Source organism: Egretta garzetta, unplaced genomic scaffold (assembly GCF_000687185.1).
Source record: "Egretta garzetta isolate BGI_Z169 unplaced genomic scaffold, ASM68718v1 scaffold91, whole genome shotgun sequence".
In the NCBI taxonomy this organism is placed as follows: domain Eukaryota; kingdom Metazoa; phylum Chordata; class Aves; order Pelecaniformes; family Ardeidae; genus Egretta; species Egretta garzetta.
The window spans coordinates 2,322,100-2,338,433 of NW_009258661.1; the positions used below are offsets into that span (position 1 = coordinate 2,322,100).

General features: G+C 49.1%; 1 protein-coding gene across 1 annotated transcript in view; it reads left to right on the forward strand.

The window, feature by feature from the left end:
• CADPS (calcium dependent secretion activator) overlaps positions 1 to 16,334 on the forward strand; it is a 194,372-nt gene that overhangs the window by 42,375 nt on the left and 135,663 nt on the right. The window contains exons 4-5 of the mRNA XM_035903800.1: positions 10,799 to 10,879; positions 15,864 to 16,100. Coding sequence (XP_035759693.1) covers positions 10,799 to 10,879; positions 15,864 to 16,100 — 318 coding nt within the window. The remainder of the gene's footprint in view (positions 1 to 10,798; positions 10,880 to 15,863; positions 16,101 to 16,334) is intronic.

Consider the following 16,334-nt stretch of genomic DNA (forward strand, 5'->3'; position numbering starts at 1 on the left):
CCGGTGAGGCCCCGCCCTGCGGCGCCAGCCTCCAACGCCAGGACAGGAGGGAAGCGCAAGGATCCATCTGGCCCTGGGTGGGTAATTGCTGCTGGGATGTATCTCCCTGGGGAGCATGCCCTGCCCTTTGGGGTGCACCCACGATGCCCGTGCTGCTGAGGGTGGTGAGATTGCAGTGAGTCCAGCTGGAGCTTGCTCAGCCCATGGGAGGGGTGTCAGGCACACCCCGAGCCCAGATTTGTGGTAGGACAGTGCAGCGCCCGCTCTGTGTCCCAGCTTCACAGCTGCTGTGGTTTGAGCTGGTTTAGAGCAAAGCTAGTGCTGCTGTGCAAAGGGAGGTGGGGCGTCCTGCTGCTCTGCAGGAGCTGCTGCTTCCAGGCTGAAGCATCTTCTTCTGGAGTTCTTATAGTATCTGTACACATGAATTATTTATCTTACATTTAATATGGACACATAACAGCATTTTCCATACTGTGTAGTAGATGTAGTCTGACCATCCTCCCCAGTAAGGTAACGAGGACAGCGTACCCCATGGGAGGGCTTGCCAAGATCTAACTCCGTGCCGTACCTTGTGCTGAACCCCTCCTCCTCCTCTCACCTTAAGGAGCAGCTGCTTTTAAAAGCATCGCATTTTTGCTCCCTGTGTTTTGTTTCTTCATAGCTGTGCCTCTCGCTGCTTTTCAGTGTCTACTTCAATTCTTCTCACATCCTTGATCTTAATGCAGGTGCCAGAGCATCTCGCAAGGGTGTTGTGTGGGGTTAAATCCCACATGACGGCTTGCGGCTCCGCCTGGCCCTTCTCAGAGGTGCCCTGCATCCATTTTGTGCCGCTGGTTCTCCAGGGGCAGCGTAGGTCCTTTTGGAGGGGATCAGGCAGTAAAAGAGGTGGCTGAAGTTCCCAATTAGTGGAACTAGGATTCCAATCTCTGTTCCTCATGGGTTTTTTTCACGTTGTTGAATGCTAATTATTTTAAAAAGAAGTGGCTTTTCTGAAATGCGATGATAAATTTGATAGGATTGGTATTGTGAAGAGGTTTTTTGTTTTGTTTTGTTTTGTTTTTAAAGCCAGGGAATTTTCCCTGAGGTAAATTTCTCTGAAACCTTTGAATGACTCAGAGCACGACTGTCAGGGCACTGTTCTAAGAAGGGTGAGGAATTGACCTTTTAATTAACATAATATACTAATTTAGCATAATAGTACTTATTAACCATTAATAATTGTTGTTATTATGTATTGACCAAAGGGATTTACAGATGTGATGTTTCTGCTCTGGATTTTGATAACGCTCCACTAATCGTTACCAAGTTAGGTGCAGTCTGGAGGGACTGAAAACAGCCAGGTCTCCCATGGAGGGCAGTTCCTTTCCATTTCTCCATTGCTGTAGGAAGGGGTTTAATGGTGATCTGTACAGAGATTCCTGGCAAAGCATTGTCCTAGCCAAGGGTGGGACCAGCAACTTCATGTCCCTTAGGATGCTGTCCACCGAGAACATGTAGCGACCTCTTCACATGCTGAGGATTTGCTGCCTAGAGGCTTAATTCTCCGAACCGCTTTCTCCCTGACTTCATGAGAAAGTTTGCTGCGTCAAACCAGTGTGAAATACATCAACCCGTTCAGGAGAACGGTCTCTTTAGGTCTCTGGCTGTGATAATCTAAATTTCACAAATACCAGAATGAACTGTAATGGGCAGCAGTGCAAGTTTTTCTATCTTAGTCCTTGAAAAAGTGGGAGCCGTAACCTTGCCTCTACATTCCCTCTCCTCCTTCTCTGCTGATATCCAGTTGTTTGGCATAAAAGGGAACCAAAGCCTTGCTCTTCATGGCCAAAGTCTCTGCTTTGCTGGTTCTTCGCTCAGAGATTCTGCAGAAGAGCATCTATCACCGTGTTACTGCAAGAACCAGTGTTGCAATTCAAACTCCAGGGGATGCCCCGACATACGATGAGTATTTATTTCAGAGAACGGCTGTCCAGCTTCAAGCTGCACTTCTGTGGCAGGCAAGTTTCCTTCTGCATATGGCTTTTCTTTCAGTTTTATGTTAGCTGTTTTTAATGAATAAAAGTGATCATCATTCACATGATGATCTGTAGCTTTTTATCTAGGTGTTCACCTGTATCATCATCCTTATCAAGCGTGGCACTAGTTGCAGCGGAGTAAATTGAGTCCCTGTTTTCCCACCTGGTCTCAGCCCCTGAAGGGTGTCTGATTTTGTGTCAACAGGGAAGGAAGCCAGCTCGGGAATTCTAAATTCATGGCTCAGGCCTGATCCTCAAGCTGTCATCAGAGCTGGGAATGAAATTTGCTTGGCGGGGGAGTCAGCTACAAAACGACCTCCCCGGGAAGGGCTGCACGGCATGGCCAGGGAACCCAACACCTCCGGATCAAAGGGGCCTCTCCCCGCAGGAGCAGCACTCCTCTCGGGACACCTTCTCATCCCCAAATACCCACCTCTGCCAAGCATCAGCAAGTAGAGGTTTTAACTTGAAATGTGTAAATACACCGTGACTCTGAAGCCCATCAGAAGCTACCACCTTGTGTTTGTGGAAGGCTTTCAGGTGCTGCATGGAGATCAGTCAAAAATCCCTCAATATGGTGATGAAAGAGCAAGAAAAATCTGAGTTCTCTGCTTGAATCAACAGGAATTGAGGCCCCGGCCCCGAGCAGATTTCAGCACAGAGGGGGAAACTTTTAAAGGTGGCGTGAGTTCCTCTGCAAGAGCCTTGGCCTGGCCCTACCCGTTGTGTAGACACCATTGCAGATGTTCCCACATCTTATTCCATCACCTTTAATCCTGCTGAGTGTCAAGGTACTGCATCTTTGCTGGACCAGGTCCTCATGCGAGTTGCTTGAGCTCCAAAGGCCAAAGTCCACTTTGAATTATATGACAAATGTATCTACCATTAAGCTTTTAATCAAAAGGTGAGGATTTGAGGATACGTAGGTCTGTCTTCCACAAAGACTGAAGTGAGTTAATTGCAGCTAATTCTAGCTGTAAAAATTACTTGGAACTGAATAGTAGCTTATTGTTGTGTGTAGGAAATTCAGGTGATTCTCTTCCTGTTGACTGATGTGAAATTCAGCACGTGACAAGCTGTAAGGAAACACAAGCAAGCTAAATGTAGTGGTCTACCTCGGGCTGCATCAGCCAGCCAGAGCTCCAGTTTCTTTCGTGGTGCCGTAGCTCAGCGTGTGCTGCCCACACGCCTTCAAGCATCCTTATGCAATGCCGTAAGAAGCAGGTATTAAGGCACGCTCAGAGGTCAGAGCCGCTGGACAGCTTAGTTTTTAAGCCCTTTCAGTGTCGTACACCTCGCATGGATGATCTCACAGAGGGATTTGCAGGGTTCAGAAGTTCTCAGGCCACAGATGGACAGGACGTGCCTTTTGCATGGAAGTGCTATGCCATCCCTTTTTTTAACAGCTTGCAAAACGTTTGCAAAGTCAGGCAGCGCTTTTTGTTCCCCTCCCCATTTTGCTGAATCTGTTTTTTCACTTACTTTGATTTATCATTTCTCGCAAGTCTGGAGGTACCTTTGCACAGCCTTCTGGAAAGCTGCGTGCTGGCTTTGCTTGTCTCAGCTTTCCTCAGCCCCGCAGCACAGCTTTGCAAAGCTGCAAAGGGGTATGGTGGTAGGCAGCTTGTTACCTGGGGTGGCACAGGGGGATGTCCGCCTTTCCAACGCAGGATCAGTGCCCAGCACCTGCCTGCCCCGGCCTTGCCACCGGCATGTGTTGGTTGATTCATCACCACCCTGCAGATGAGCAGCGGGTACCCATGGGTGCCGCTGCCGCAGCAAGGAGGGCGTGGGAAACCTCTGCCCGCACGTGCCACCAGAAATGTGTCGGAAATCAGCTCAGCTTGTGGGACAAACAGCTATCCAAAAGGCAGCGTTTAGACTGGAGTTAATTCGAGGGTGGATCTCTTGGCCTCGCCTGATGGAGGCAGGCGCGGTCCCAGCATCTGCCTGCAGATGTGATGTGCGAGAGCCTGCGCAGCCGGGGCGGCTGGTGAAGCACGGATGTTTATTGCAGTGTTAGGAGATTCAGCGCTTGGGCAAGGAGGGGCCGCTGTACATCCCAGGGAATATTTTCACCAGCCAGTCTAGCACAACCCTAAAGCTTGTGAACCGTGAAATAAGATTTCTCTCGGAGAGGGAAGCATCAGCCCTTACTGAATTATCCAAGTCCTTTCTGCTGTTTTAAATCACCCCCCAGGACCCCCTGACTGCTCTCTCATGGCAGCAGCGGTTCATTAGATAACCCAGGAGCTTGCTGGGATAACGGGAGCAGGCACCCATCCGCAGCAAACGTGCGGCTGCAGTTGGTAAGCAGCTGAGCTCCTGCAGCGGGACCGGTTTTACCTACACAGGAGCAAAATGGTGTGGGCTCTTCTGCAGGAGAGGGGGTTTGTCACCTTTTGGGATGCTGGAGCCCCAGGGCTGTGTGAGGAGGGAAGAAGAGAAGTTTGATCAAGTAATAGGCACAGATTGTAATTCCTTGAATTAAGGGGAATTTTGCATTGTGCTAGAAATATTTTGCATGACTCTGAGCCTAAAAGAGTGCTCTGGGGAAGTCTGACTGGCCAGAGGAGGGGTAGCCCTGAGCACCCTTGTCATGCAGGGGCACTGGGAGAGCCATCCTGCTGGGATGTGTGGGGACAGTACAGTGTTGCAGTGTGGAGAGCTGGTGGAGGGGATGTGTCCTGCCTGTTCCCTCCATCTCTTCCAAAATCCTCTCTTGAACCACAGGAGTGGCAGTTGCTGAATCCACGGTCAGTCTGTGCTGATGCTGCTGGGTTTGCTGACACGGGGAGGTGCGTAAGATGGGGAAGGTGTCCTTGCTGCCTCTTCCTTGCTCCCATTTCAGATCCCAAGGCAGCCAGCGGTCCTTGGGCTGGCATTTGCTGCACAGAGGATTGCCATGTTGCCCACGGCATTAGAGACTTACGCTACCGAGGCAGCTTAGCATTGTTTGCATTCCCAATTGAAAAGGGAGGTCGGCATCCCACCCGTGGTCGAGGGAAGGGGTGTTCAGATCCTTCTCTGCTTTCTGCTTCGGAGGCAGAGGCAGAGGTCAGGGCCTCAAGCGCCGGGCTGCCCCCCTCGCTCTGCCCTTTGCTGCTCCTAGAGAAGAATATTTAGCTGAGAAGGGAAAAGGATGCTGCAGACCGATCCATGCCGGCAGCACGGACCGTGTCTTAGGAAGCCATGTGCAGTTCGTGGTGCCACTCTGTCCTGTCTCACATCACTTCATCTCCTAGAGCAGTGGTTTTCCGCTGAGAAACTGAGGTCTTCCATGCGATGTGCCGCTTGGGGGCCATGCGCTTCTTTCAGCTGGAGCACAATGTGGTGCCAGATGCTGTGAGTTGTGAGTACGCCTGGACCGATCGATTAATTATCAATTGATGGGGGCTTATGAATTTTTCAGAAGTTTCTCTCATTGTGCATCACAAAGAGAAACCACCTTTTCTGAGACAAAGATCTCTCCTAAAGCCCTACATCAAAGCTGCAAAACTGTCACCCATATTGTGATCTTGTTCAGCCTTCACACGCATCTTGTTTGCTTTGAAATACTTAATCAACCATTTGCTGAGCTACAGAGCTCCCAGCATGTCAAAGGATGAGCGCCTTGAAACATTCACTTTGAGGCTTTTGGCACCTACAACCGTACATGAGACAGGTATTTGGCTGCATTAATTATTTTGGGAGGACTTAAGCCAGGCTTAGGAAGGACATGAGTGGGTCATGCCTTTTGTCCTTGTCCTCCACCCAGGGAAAATAATTTACAAAGTGGGATTTTCAGACCTTCCAGCTGCATGGTGGCATGCTGGACACAGGGACAGAGAAAATTAATGTCAGAGACCCCAGCCAAGGCAGTCCCACCCCGGCAGCAGCCTGTCTGCGCCTGCCTGCAGCTGCGCAGGAGGGATCGCCCGTCCCCAGGCGCCGGTGCTGCCACAGGGGAAAACCGGCCCAGGCGGTGGCTGCGGATTTCCAGGAGACCTGGATTAAATGCTTTCATTTCCAGAAGGTGAAGAGCTGGGTTTGTTTCCATTCCCGATGCAGCACAAAACAGGTTGCTGCACCTCAGCGTTACTGCCCAGAGCATTTAAAAAAATGTGATTTTCCAGAACCCCTGTCCTCTGCAGGAGGGGGACGGCTGGATTCACCACCACGTTGTGACCTTTCTCAAAGGGAGGGGAGACGCTTTCAGACGGACCCCAGTTACGCTTCAGGAATGGGGAAGCTGTGACTCTTGCTGCCCTTGCTGGGAAGCAGGGATCAGCATCAGCGCTGACTGGCAGGGAGGGATTAAACCATTAAATGGTCCCAACGGTTTCTGGCTGGGGCTGATGGCAATTATACCGACCATAACTGTCACGTCCACGGCGCGTGGTGTAAATGCCAGGCTGATCAGTGAAGGTTGTATCTGTCTGTTGCATCCTGTTATTATAAACCCTCGTAGCTTACAGCGACGTTATTTCATTATAAACCCTCGTAGCTTACAGCGACGGTATTGCCAACAGCGCTGAGCTCAGAGCACGGATACAAATCCCGTGGCGTATTTAATTCTCCCGTGTCTGTTGGGAGCATGCCCCATGCATGGGCGTTCGGTGGCATGGCTGGATTTGTTCTGCTCTTGCTGAGCACTGGGTACGGTGTGTCACCGGTGCCACTGGCATTGTCCCCAGGCTGGGGGATAGCCCCGGCTGCAGCCCTCTTGCTGTGGCCGATGGCACAAGGGCCGTACCCTACTCGGTCCCCGGGCAGGTGGGCTGGTTTGAGGTGTTAAAATGTGCAAAACGGTGTTGGGCATCACAAAGAAGGGAAGAGGAGGGCAGCCTGTGCCGCCCCGGCATCGCGCTCAGAGCCAGGGCTGCAATCGTCGTGGTTTGGCTTCAAGCTGGGGTAAACTGAAGCTGGAGCTTTAAATATATAACACATTAACTCCAAAACCACAGGAATTTAAAGTCTCTCTTAACACTGTTAATGTTCTTGCACTGCCTTCCAGCGTTTTCTGGGGTGCGTGGAGGTGAGCCTGGGCTCCTGGCTTTAAAAACTACAAGGCTGAAGTTGGGCGACGTGTGGGAGGTCTCCGACACACCAGCCAAATAGTTTAGGCATGGATTTGGTAGGTGCCGATGCATCTTATTGCAGATCTTACGACTTAATTAGGTTGGTTTGTTTGCCTCTGCCTTTCAAAGGTGTGGTGAGATTATCTTCCGTCCCTTTGGGATAACATGAGGAAAAGTCTCGCAGTGGATTTATTTCAGGGTCGTGGAAGCAAAGGGTTTCTTCTGCAGACCAGCGACTGGTTCTTATTGGGATTAATACTGTCAAAATCACATGACGAACATTTTTAACCTCTTTCTTTTATTTACTAGATAAAAATTATCCCTTATTAGCAGCTTATGTGTAAAAAAACCCTGTCTTTTGCAAGATCATTCTCCTGCAGTTGAGCAGTCACCAGGGGTTAAAGCAGGCACGTGCCCTGCAGTGCCTCCAGCAATGGGCTGGCTGTGGTGTTGGTAAATTTTGGGTTCCACTCAGAATCTGATCTGCATAATTTTATTTTATTTTTATTGTTTCACTTTAGCAGCTGTTACACCAATGTAGATAACCTCTGCAGGGCAAGCAGAGAGAACTAATGTCGTATGCGGGTAGACGTATGAAAACATCTAATTTACCAGCAGGCAGTTGGGTAATGATCAGTTGAGAATTGCAAATTACGTACGTCATATATTTGTGGCATGCTGCTGAAAAGAAGCCCAGTGCATATGACAAATCATATATATACTGAAATTTATAATACTTTTCACATCTAATTGACTGGGGCAACCTTATGATTTATATCTTTGCTTTATTCACAGCATACCCATAACATAGTCATAATGTGGAACGAAACGAATTCAATTCCTCCTTGACTTTGTAAATCATTTCTATATTTGGCTGTCAAGTATTTGAATATAAAGTGGGCATACATACGGCAGAAAATAAATAGCTGATTCTCTAGTTAAAAAATTGAGTTTTAATGCTATTAGGGTCTGTGTTGCCTTACTTGGATGTTTGGTCTTGGGTAGCGTGCCTTACGTTTGCCCCTTGCCTTATTTCACGAGCAAAGAATATTTTATGGGCACCGGCATTAAGCTCCTAATGGCCCTATACGGTGTAGCGACTGCGTAAAAGGTACTTGGCTTGCTTTGATGGCAGCAGGAGCCCTTCCCAGGCTCCGGAGCAGTAAGTGGCTGAGCTCTGGGCTGCGGCTCTTGGTCACAAGAGGTCTGCTTGAACATGCCAGGGACTGCGGGCAGGGGCTGCCTCATCAGTGCAGTTCTGTAGATAACAAGAAGAAAGTCTTATGTTGGCTACAACAGACCGTGATTGCTTTCCCAAAGATCAGGTTTTGCCATGGAGCTATCATGCAGAGTCATTGAAAATACAGCCTGGAAAAGATTTTTTTGCTTCCTTTACATAGCAGGTTACCTGGCTTGGCCTCACTAATTAATCTGGGGAAGCACAGCCCTGAAAAGCAATAGCTTACCCGTTCAACCACAACCAAGGAGGCTTCCTAGGGTGCTTGTTACCTCCTCAGAAAAATAATCTTCTGCAGCCAGATCTTTCCTTGGCGTGGTTTTTGACACCTGTAGCACCACTGGAAAACATCTGCAAAATCAAGATAGTGCAGAAAGCGTGAGGCAGTTGCTGGCTCATTATCATACCGCAAAACCAGCTCTCCTCCCCAGCAGCATCCTTGATTTCTAAATTTAGCACGTGAGTTATTTTGGGTAGTGTGTGATTAACCTCAATTACTGTAGCTTGGATGGAATTCAAATAATGCCCCCTCTTTCAGAGTTGGAAAGAAATGGAAATGTGGGACTGTACATTTCCTACCCTTAGTGGAGCAGCTCTGAGAGATGCTTGCACATCAGTGGAGGTCAGCTGTGCGACGCATTTGTCTGTGGAGGAACTAATGGGGACAGCTGATCCCAGAAGGTGCTGGTGGTCTATGGCTCTGTACTGGTTTGGGGATCAGGAATATAAAGAGGAAGGTTATGTGGTGCAGCTGGTGTGAATGGAACCTGGGTGGCCACAACAGGGATCACTGAAGCTTCTGTGGATTTGGATCACGGTCAGGACACTTTGTAGTTTTCCTGCATGAATTAAATCAGTAATGGAGTGAGTCTTTCAAAAACTAATCAAAAATATACTTTCCCTCAATCTCAGCCGTAATGAAGGTCAGCTCTCTGGAAAATCATCAGGGGTGGAGCAATACACAAATATGCGCCTGCACATGTGCAGATCTACACGAACACGTTGCAGGAGAGGGGAGATGCAGGATGCGCTGGCAGACGGCTGAGAAGATGCAGTGGAAAGCGGTGGGTCTGGGGGAAGGCAGCGTATTTCAGCCCGTCCAGGGAGCGCTAACGGACCAGCTCGTCGTTCGCCAGGCTGAGAATCGAAACTTTTGTCATTGCTGTAGCTGTAACTTTCCAGACTGCACTGCACCAGCTGAGCCTTTTTTCTGTCAAGCAGTTTGTCTCCAGAGGAGGACAAAACCCAGGGAGGTGGTTAGCACAACCCCAAGCCAGCAAATAAAGCTCATTTATGTGTAGCAGTGGGTGGGAAAGCTGACCTACGGCAGCTTGCTGGTAGCCAGAAGGGGCTGATACTTTGCAAACGAAGGCAGCATTTGGATGGGGGAGCCAGCCCTCCCAGCTGAAGTCACGTTTGCACAAGGAAGGGAACCAAAACTGCAACGTTTGGCACCGGGCTGACCTTGGCTTTGTGCCTCGTGGGTGGGGCAGCACCGTGACCACCCCACTGCCGCACATTTCCAGCTTTGTGCCATGGCCAAAGTGACCCTGAAGGAGTCTAAAGAGTGGATAGAGTCTGGGAAGCAGCTGTAAAATTGCCACCTCATTGCAGTAGCTATCGACTTCTTCGGGGGCTAGTTTGGTTTTGTGCTTTTTTGTTGCTTTGTAATTTATGTCCTTGTATTCCCACTAAAAATAACAGATCTGCCCAGAGTCCTACCGACGGGAAACTGCTCGCAGCAGTCACTGTGCCTCTTCCACGTGTGCTGTAATTGCTTGCTTAACTGGCAGAAACAACATTTTACCCTCAGAAGGCATTTCAGGGCCAGGCAGATGCCGAACACTGAACCACAGGGCTGTGGGCAGTGTGTTGAAAAAAGGGGAAAAAAAAAAAAAACAACCAAACAAAAAAAAAAAAATTCTCTGCTGAAGGCAGATCCAAAACCGATTGCATGAATCAGGTGGTAGCACAGGGGTGCAGCAGTACAGGGGAAAAGGGAAGGAAAAATAGCAAATGCTGTTGTGTGTTTCTGCTAAGCCGCCTTCTGCCTTTTTCTGGGTGGCAAGCAGGGGCAGGGGTTGTTTGGCTTCATGATCTGGAGCTGCTGTGTGTCTTGCCCCAGCACAGGAGGGCACCCTGCTTTTCAGGGGGTCAGATCGTCGCCAGTGAGGCTCACTGCCAGACCGGCTCACAGGGCAAAGCGGGTGTGAGACCGCGGGGTGAGGATGCTCAGCCCCAGGAGGCAGCTGGGCAGGCACCAAAACGGGGTCTGCACAGTCCCCTGGTCGTGTCTGTCTTGGGACCTGGTAAACATTGTGTGCGTCCTTTTGGGGGGGGGGGCTGTGTCCCAGAGCGGGGCCCGTCACCCCTCCCTCTCTGCTATACTTAATTGCTAACATAATACAGATGGTCAGCCTGAAGAACTTGTAAAGGTGGTGCATTGGTTCATTTTTCACCTTGATCTGCTTTTTGTTTTTATACAGCTGGACAACCCAGATGAGCAAGCAGCACAGATCAGACGTGAGTTAGATGGACGTCTTCAAATGGCAGAGCAAATTGCCAAGGTAAAAAAAGAAAGTCTTTGTATTAACAAGCTTTTCATATAGAAGCACGTAAGGAGTTTGATGCAGCCCCCAGGTCCTGTCCTTCCCTCACAAGGTTCCTCTCCCAGTAATCACCAGTTAAAAATGTGCAGATTTTTAACGACAAAGCATCAGGTACAGATGAAGCTGTTGTGATGTGCATTTCTCGGAGTGTCCTGATGAGCTGGAACAGTTTATGTTCCTGCAAAATCCCTTATGAATCCTCAGCAGTGGGGAAGAAATTGTCCTGAAGTGCTCCAGCTAGATCTGCAAGTGCACATCTAAGCCCTCTTTGTCAAATTTATATGCTGGGCAATAAGGTGGGTGATGGCATGTAAACAAAAACCCCTAAAGGGGTTTGTGCCATTTGCTGGGCCGCTGGGAGCCACAGTTCCCTACCTGTAGGTAGATGCTGCCTTGGTAAAGGTACTTCAGTTGTGCTGCCCCAAACATATTCATGCTTTGCACGAGATCGGTCAGGCTAGCGTTGCACCATGCGGACATCGCTGCCGTCTGGAGCAGCAGATGCAGGACCTCAAAACAGTTTTCATAACCAAGCACTCAGCTGAACTCCCCAGAGACCATTCTGGAAGGAGGCACCTCCTTAGGAGCAAATCACCCCCTCACGCAGTGCAGATGTACATGGCCTCCAAGGGATGGAGAGAAACCCTGGATCCTGTTGACATCAGTATGGCTGAGATTTTATCCTTGCCTCTAATCAAATACTCTGAGTCACAGATAAAGCCCCAGTGGGGCTGAAGTCATTGGGAATGATCTATCTGTCTGTTCTTGATAATCAAGAAACCATAACTAGAAGGAAAAGAAAAAGGTCTAATCAGGGAGTCGCAGCTCAGGCTAGGGAACTGCCTTTCAGCAGCAGTCCTCCTGGCGCTGAGCTGTGCCAAATGGTGGGGGTTTATGAGAAAGGTAATGTCAGAGCTTTTTGCAACCACGCTGAGATCCCTGGGTGTGAAAAGCAGAGCCCGTTCATTTATGGTCAGGCCTTAGCAAGGACGCCGGTAACGCCTGCCCAGTTACTCCTCGCTACTTCTGTTAAACGGCTACTGCTGCTGTATCTTCGGGGAGGTAGGTTCTGCTTTCCCCACTTCACTGATAAAAACAGTAAGGTGGCCAGGGACCACACAGCCAAACGATGGCGCAGCAGAGCAGCAAGCCGACTGCAGCTCCTTTGTTCAGCATTTGGCCCTTTGCCATTTTATTGTCAAGAAAACCTACAGGATTTTTTATTTTCAGCAAAATGTAAGCCCCTGCACGGAGCCCTGCCTCTCCGGTTCTGAGATGGGTAGCCAGGCACTGGGTGACAGAATGAGCTTGCCTGGTTTCGTCGTTTCGTTTTTCTCTTTATGGCATGTGGGACAACAGTATGCATGGTTCGGTAGCAGCCAGCAGAGGCTGCAGCTTCATGAAATACTGCAAAGGCAAAATTGCCATTTCCATTCCTCCCCTAAGGATGCTGAAAACAAACCATGCCACTGCTGGCCCTGCGAGAGACAGTCGGGGAAAAGTCCTCAGCATGACCTGGCATTGCCCCGTGCAGAATTCAACCTTCAGAATACAGCTGTGCAGCTTGGGGGGCGGTTTAGAGTACAAGTGACTTGGCTGTGACCCAGTTGGCAGGTATTGATATTTAATCTCCTTCACATTTCTGCTCCAGGCCTTTTCTCCAGAATGTCAAATCCCACCAGCACCTGACTATGAGAAACCTTGTTCTTTCAGACCCATGAATACCATCTTTTGGAGGCATCCAAATGACCTTTTGAATCTGTGTCCTCCTTTCCTGGCAAGGCTACTTTCCCTCTAGCATAGAGAAGGTTCATAATTCAGCTCAATGAAAAGATAGCGTTTCCAATTTTATCTCCAATTTGCAGCTCTTAATGCAGATTTGCTGCACAGGGAGACTTACTGTGCTTGTGAAACCAGCCCTGAGGTGGCTGTCTTGGAGATTCCATGCTAAATGCAAATTAACACCTCATTAATAAATTAAGAAATTCATGCTAGGACTTCAGAGGCAACGAAGACTGCAGAGACTAACGGGGCCTGGGATCACGGTGCTGCAGGACCAGTGGCTCTGCAAGCCCTCATCTGACCTGTCGTCTGGCCCCAGACAAGTCACCATGCATGCCAGCTTTCCTCAGTGACCAGGTCCTGCATCTGGATACCAGGGCACAGCTTGGGGTCCTTTTACCTCCTCGTGTGCCCAGGACAGTGCAGCTCAGCACAGCGCCGTTGCAGCATTACAGAATCACAGAATCGCAAGGGTTGGAAGGGACCTCGGGAGATCATCTAGTCCAACCCCCAGCTAAAGCAGGCTCTCCTAGAGCATTCTACACAGGACTTCGTCCAGGCGGGCTTTGAATATCTCCAGAGAAGGAGACTCCACAGCCCCCTGTCACCCTTAGAGTAAAGAAGTTTTTCCTCATATTCAACTGAAACCTCTTATGTTTCAGTTTACACCCATTGCCCCTAGTCCTGTCGCTGGACACCACTGCAAACAGACTGCTTCCATCCTCGTGACTTCCGCCCTTAAGATATTTGTACATGTTGATAAGGTCCCTTCTCAGTTTTCTCTTCTTCAGGCTGAACAAGCCCAACTCTCTCAGCCTTTCCTCCTAGGGGAGGTGCTCCAGTCCCTTTATCATCCTAGTTGCTCTCCTCTGGACTCTCTCTAGGAGTTCCTCATCTTTCTTGAACCAGGGAGCCCAGAACTGGACACAGTACTCCAGGTGGGGTCTCACCAGGGCAGAGTAGAGGGGGACGATAACCTCCCTCGACCTGCTGGCCACACTCCTCTTAATACACCCCAGGATACCATTGGCCTTCTTGGCAACAAGGGCACAGAGTCCCCCACTGAGCCTGACTCCATCAAAGCACTTAAGCCCAGCCTTGGAGCCAGCCAACTTGAGGATCATGCTCAAAGTCAAGCAGATGTTTTAAAGCTGAATCTGGACAGGCTTTTCATTCTGCGTGTCATACTTTTCCAGCAGCTAAATGTGAGCAGCGTTTCAGCTGGGAGCTTAGTGATGCCAAGGCAGAGGTGTATTTTTCTCTGCAGTAGCAAATGCTCTGGTGTCCTATGGTGCCTTTCCCCCCACCCAGACACCTGGCCTCAGAGGGCAAGGAGGAGCACGTGTAGGGGCAACTAAATGAGACATTGGGATGACACCGGAGCGATATGTCCATCTGAGGCTGGACCCACTCTGCTTCAGCCTGCTGGACTGGTCACTCCTTGCAGTCTCTTAACTCTGCGTCTCTCCACACTTGTCCCCATTTCTGGTCCTCTCCCTGCTCCAAGTACACATGGAGGTGACCAGCATCCTCTCCTGCTGTTGTCTGCATCCCTTGATTGTGTCTTCCTCCAGATTTCCCCCAGCTCTGTCTCCAGTCTGATGGGTAACTTGGGACCACACCTGCATCTCTATGTTTCCGTCAGCAGACCCAGTCCCAGTTAAATTGTTACACATCCCTTCAAACTACCTGGTTTTAGCCTTGGTTTGAGAAGTTGCTGCTGGCACGCAGGGAAACATCTCAGTCCTTGCTGCACTTCCAAAGAGGTTTGTGGGGGCAGTGCCAAAATTGCAGTCCCTGGAGAGATGGATAGCAGCAGGGTGAAAAGGCAATAATGTTTGAACATCATTGCTTCAGCAATAGATCTCAAAATCTACAAAACAGTTGTGGGGTTTCTTTTCCTAGAGGTGGCTTGCAACTTTCATAATGCATAGACAATAAACCAGACTGATTAGGTAGTTTATCTCATGCCAGGTCTAATTTACATGAGGGAATTGCTTCCCAAGATTGAGGCTGGAAACAGAAGACTTTATTTTAACTGCTTTGTGTGAGTGCTGCTGTGAGCTTGTAATGGGGAAGCTATTGAGGACTGATGCAAAAAGTAGTGCAGGGGAGTATTTTTTCAGCAGCCTGGTGACAGTTGTCTAGAAGAAACACGACCTTGTTTTCTTTTCTAGCATACATTTTACGAACTGGTTTTTACAATATTATGAATTGCCACTAAGATACTTTGCACATCAGCCTCAAGTTCCCTGGCTGCAGACGCTGCCTCGCTGTCGTACGCTTGCACAAGCTCTTGTAACCCGCTGAGAGATGTTCAAATCCTGAGCAGATTCAGGGCATGGGCAGAGTTGTCAGAAGATGTAGGGCTCAGACTAGTGATCCTAGCGGAGCCAGAGCATGGGCAGCAGTTCAAAGCTGAGAACGCACTTTGGGGCACATAGAATCATAGAATTGTTTAGGTTGGAAAAGACCTTTAAGATCATCAAGTCCAACCGTTAACCTAACACGACATCGCGTTCTGTGCTCATTGTCAGCTTTGGTTTTAATGCTTAAGGGTCCTGTTTACAACACGCAGCATGGGAGGGTCTCACAATGAAAGGTTGGAGGGAGACATAGGTCCTGGCAAGAAGTGGAAACGGCGTTTTATTCCTCCTTCCAGTTGGGCCCACATATTCCTGCCTGCACATTGCTGATCTTCCCTCCTTGGGCTCCTTTCACACCTAGAAAAATAATGAAGCAACTGCTCAGAAGTGTTTTTAAAAGAGCTGGCACATTTGGGAGATTGGAAAACGCGTCCCTAACTGTCAGCATCCTTTGAATCATTAGTAAATTACTGTCAATCACAAAGTTCAGCTGAGATCTGGCCTGGAGTGTTTGCAGTTGTGAACACATGTATGTGAAGAAGGCCATTTGCAGATAGAAGAATGAATGAAATGCAAGTGCATGCACAGAACAATATAGCTGGGTAAGTACCAAGTAGTAATTCTATGGGAAGCTAACAGTGATGTTTCTGCATTACATAGGGGGAAGCTGTAATTTGTCATCTGGTTTGTGGGAGTTCCCTGCTCACAAACCTCTCTGCAGATGCTTCTGGGGGATTCTCCCAGTGCTGATTGTCACCGCAATTCATTCTGTTGGTTTTGTTTCCAAATCCAAGGAGCGCAAGTTTCCGAAGTTTGTGTCCAAAGAAATGGAAAACATGTACATCGAGGAGCTGAAGTCGTCTGTCAATCTCCTGATGGCAAACTTAGAGAGCATGCCTGTGTCTAAAGGAGGCTCCGAGTTCAAGCTGCAGAAGCTGAAACGCAGTCACAACACCTCAATAATTGACATGGGAGAAGAAAACGAGAACCAGCTTTCCAAGTCAGACGTTGTGTTGTCGTTCTCCCTGGAGGTAAGCTTCACGCACGCAACAGTGTGCAGAGTTTGGGGGGAAAAAAAATCACAGCAGCCGACTTCTGCTTGGTCCAAACTTAAGTTAGGGGGAGAGAGTTCAGTAGAAGTCACTTGATCTCCATGAGGAACAAACGGCTCCTCTCTGAGTTACCAGAAGCTTTGCCTGTGGCCAAACACTGTGTCCTTTCTGGTGTCTCACCACCTTGTTGGAACAAACTGTGTGAAATAAATT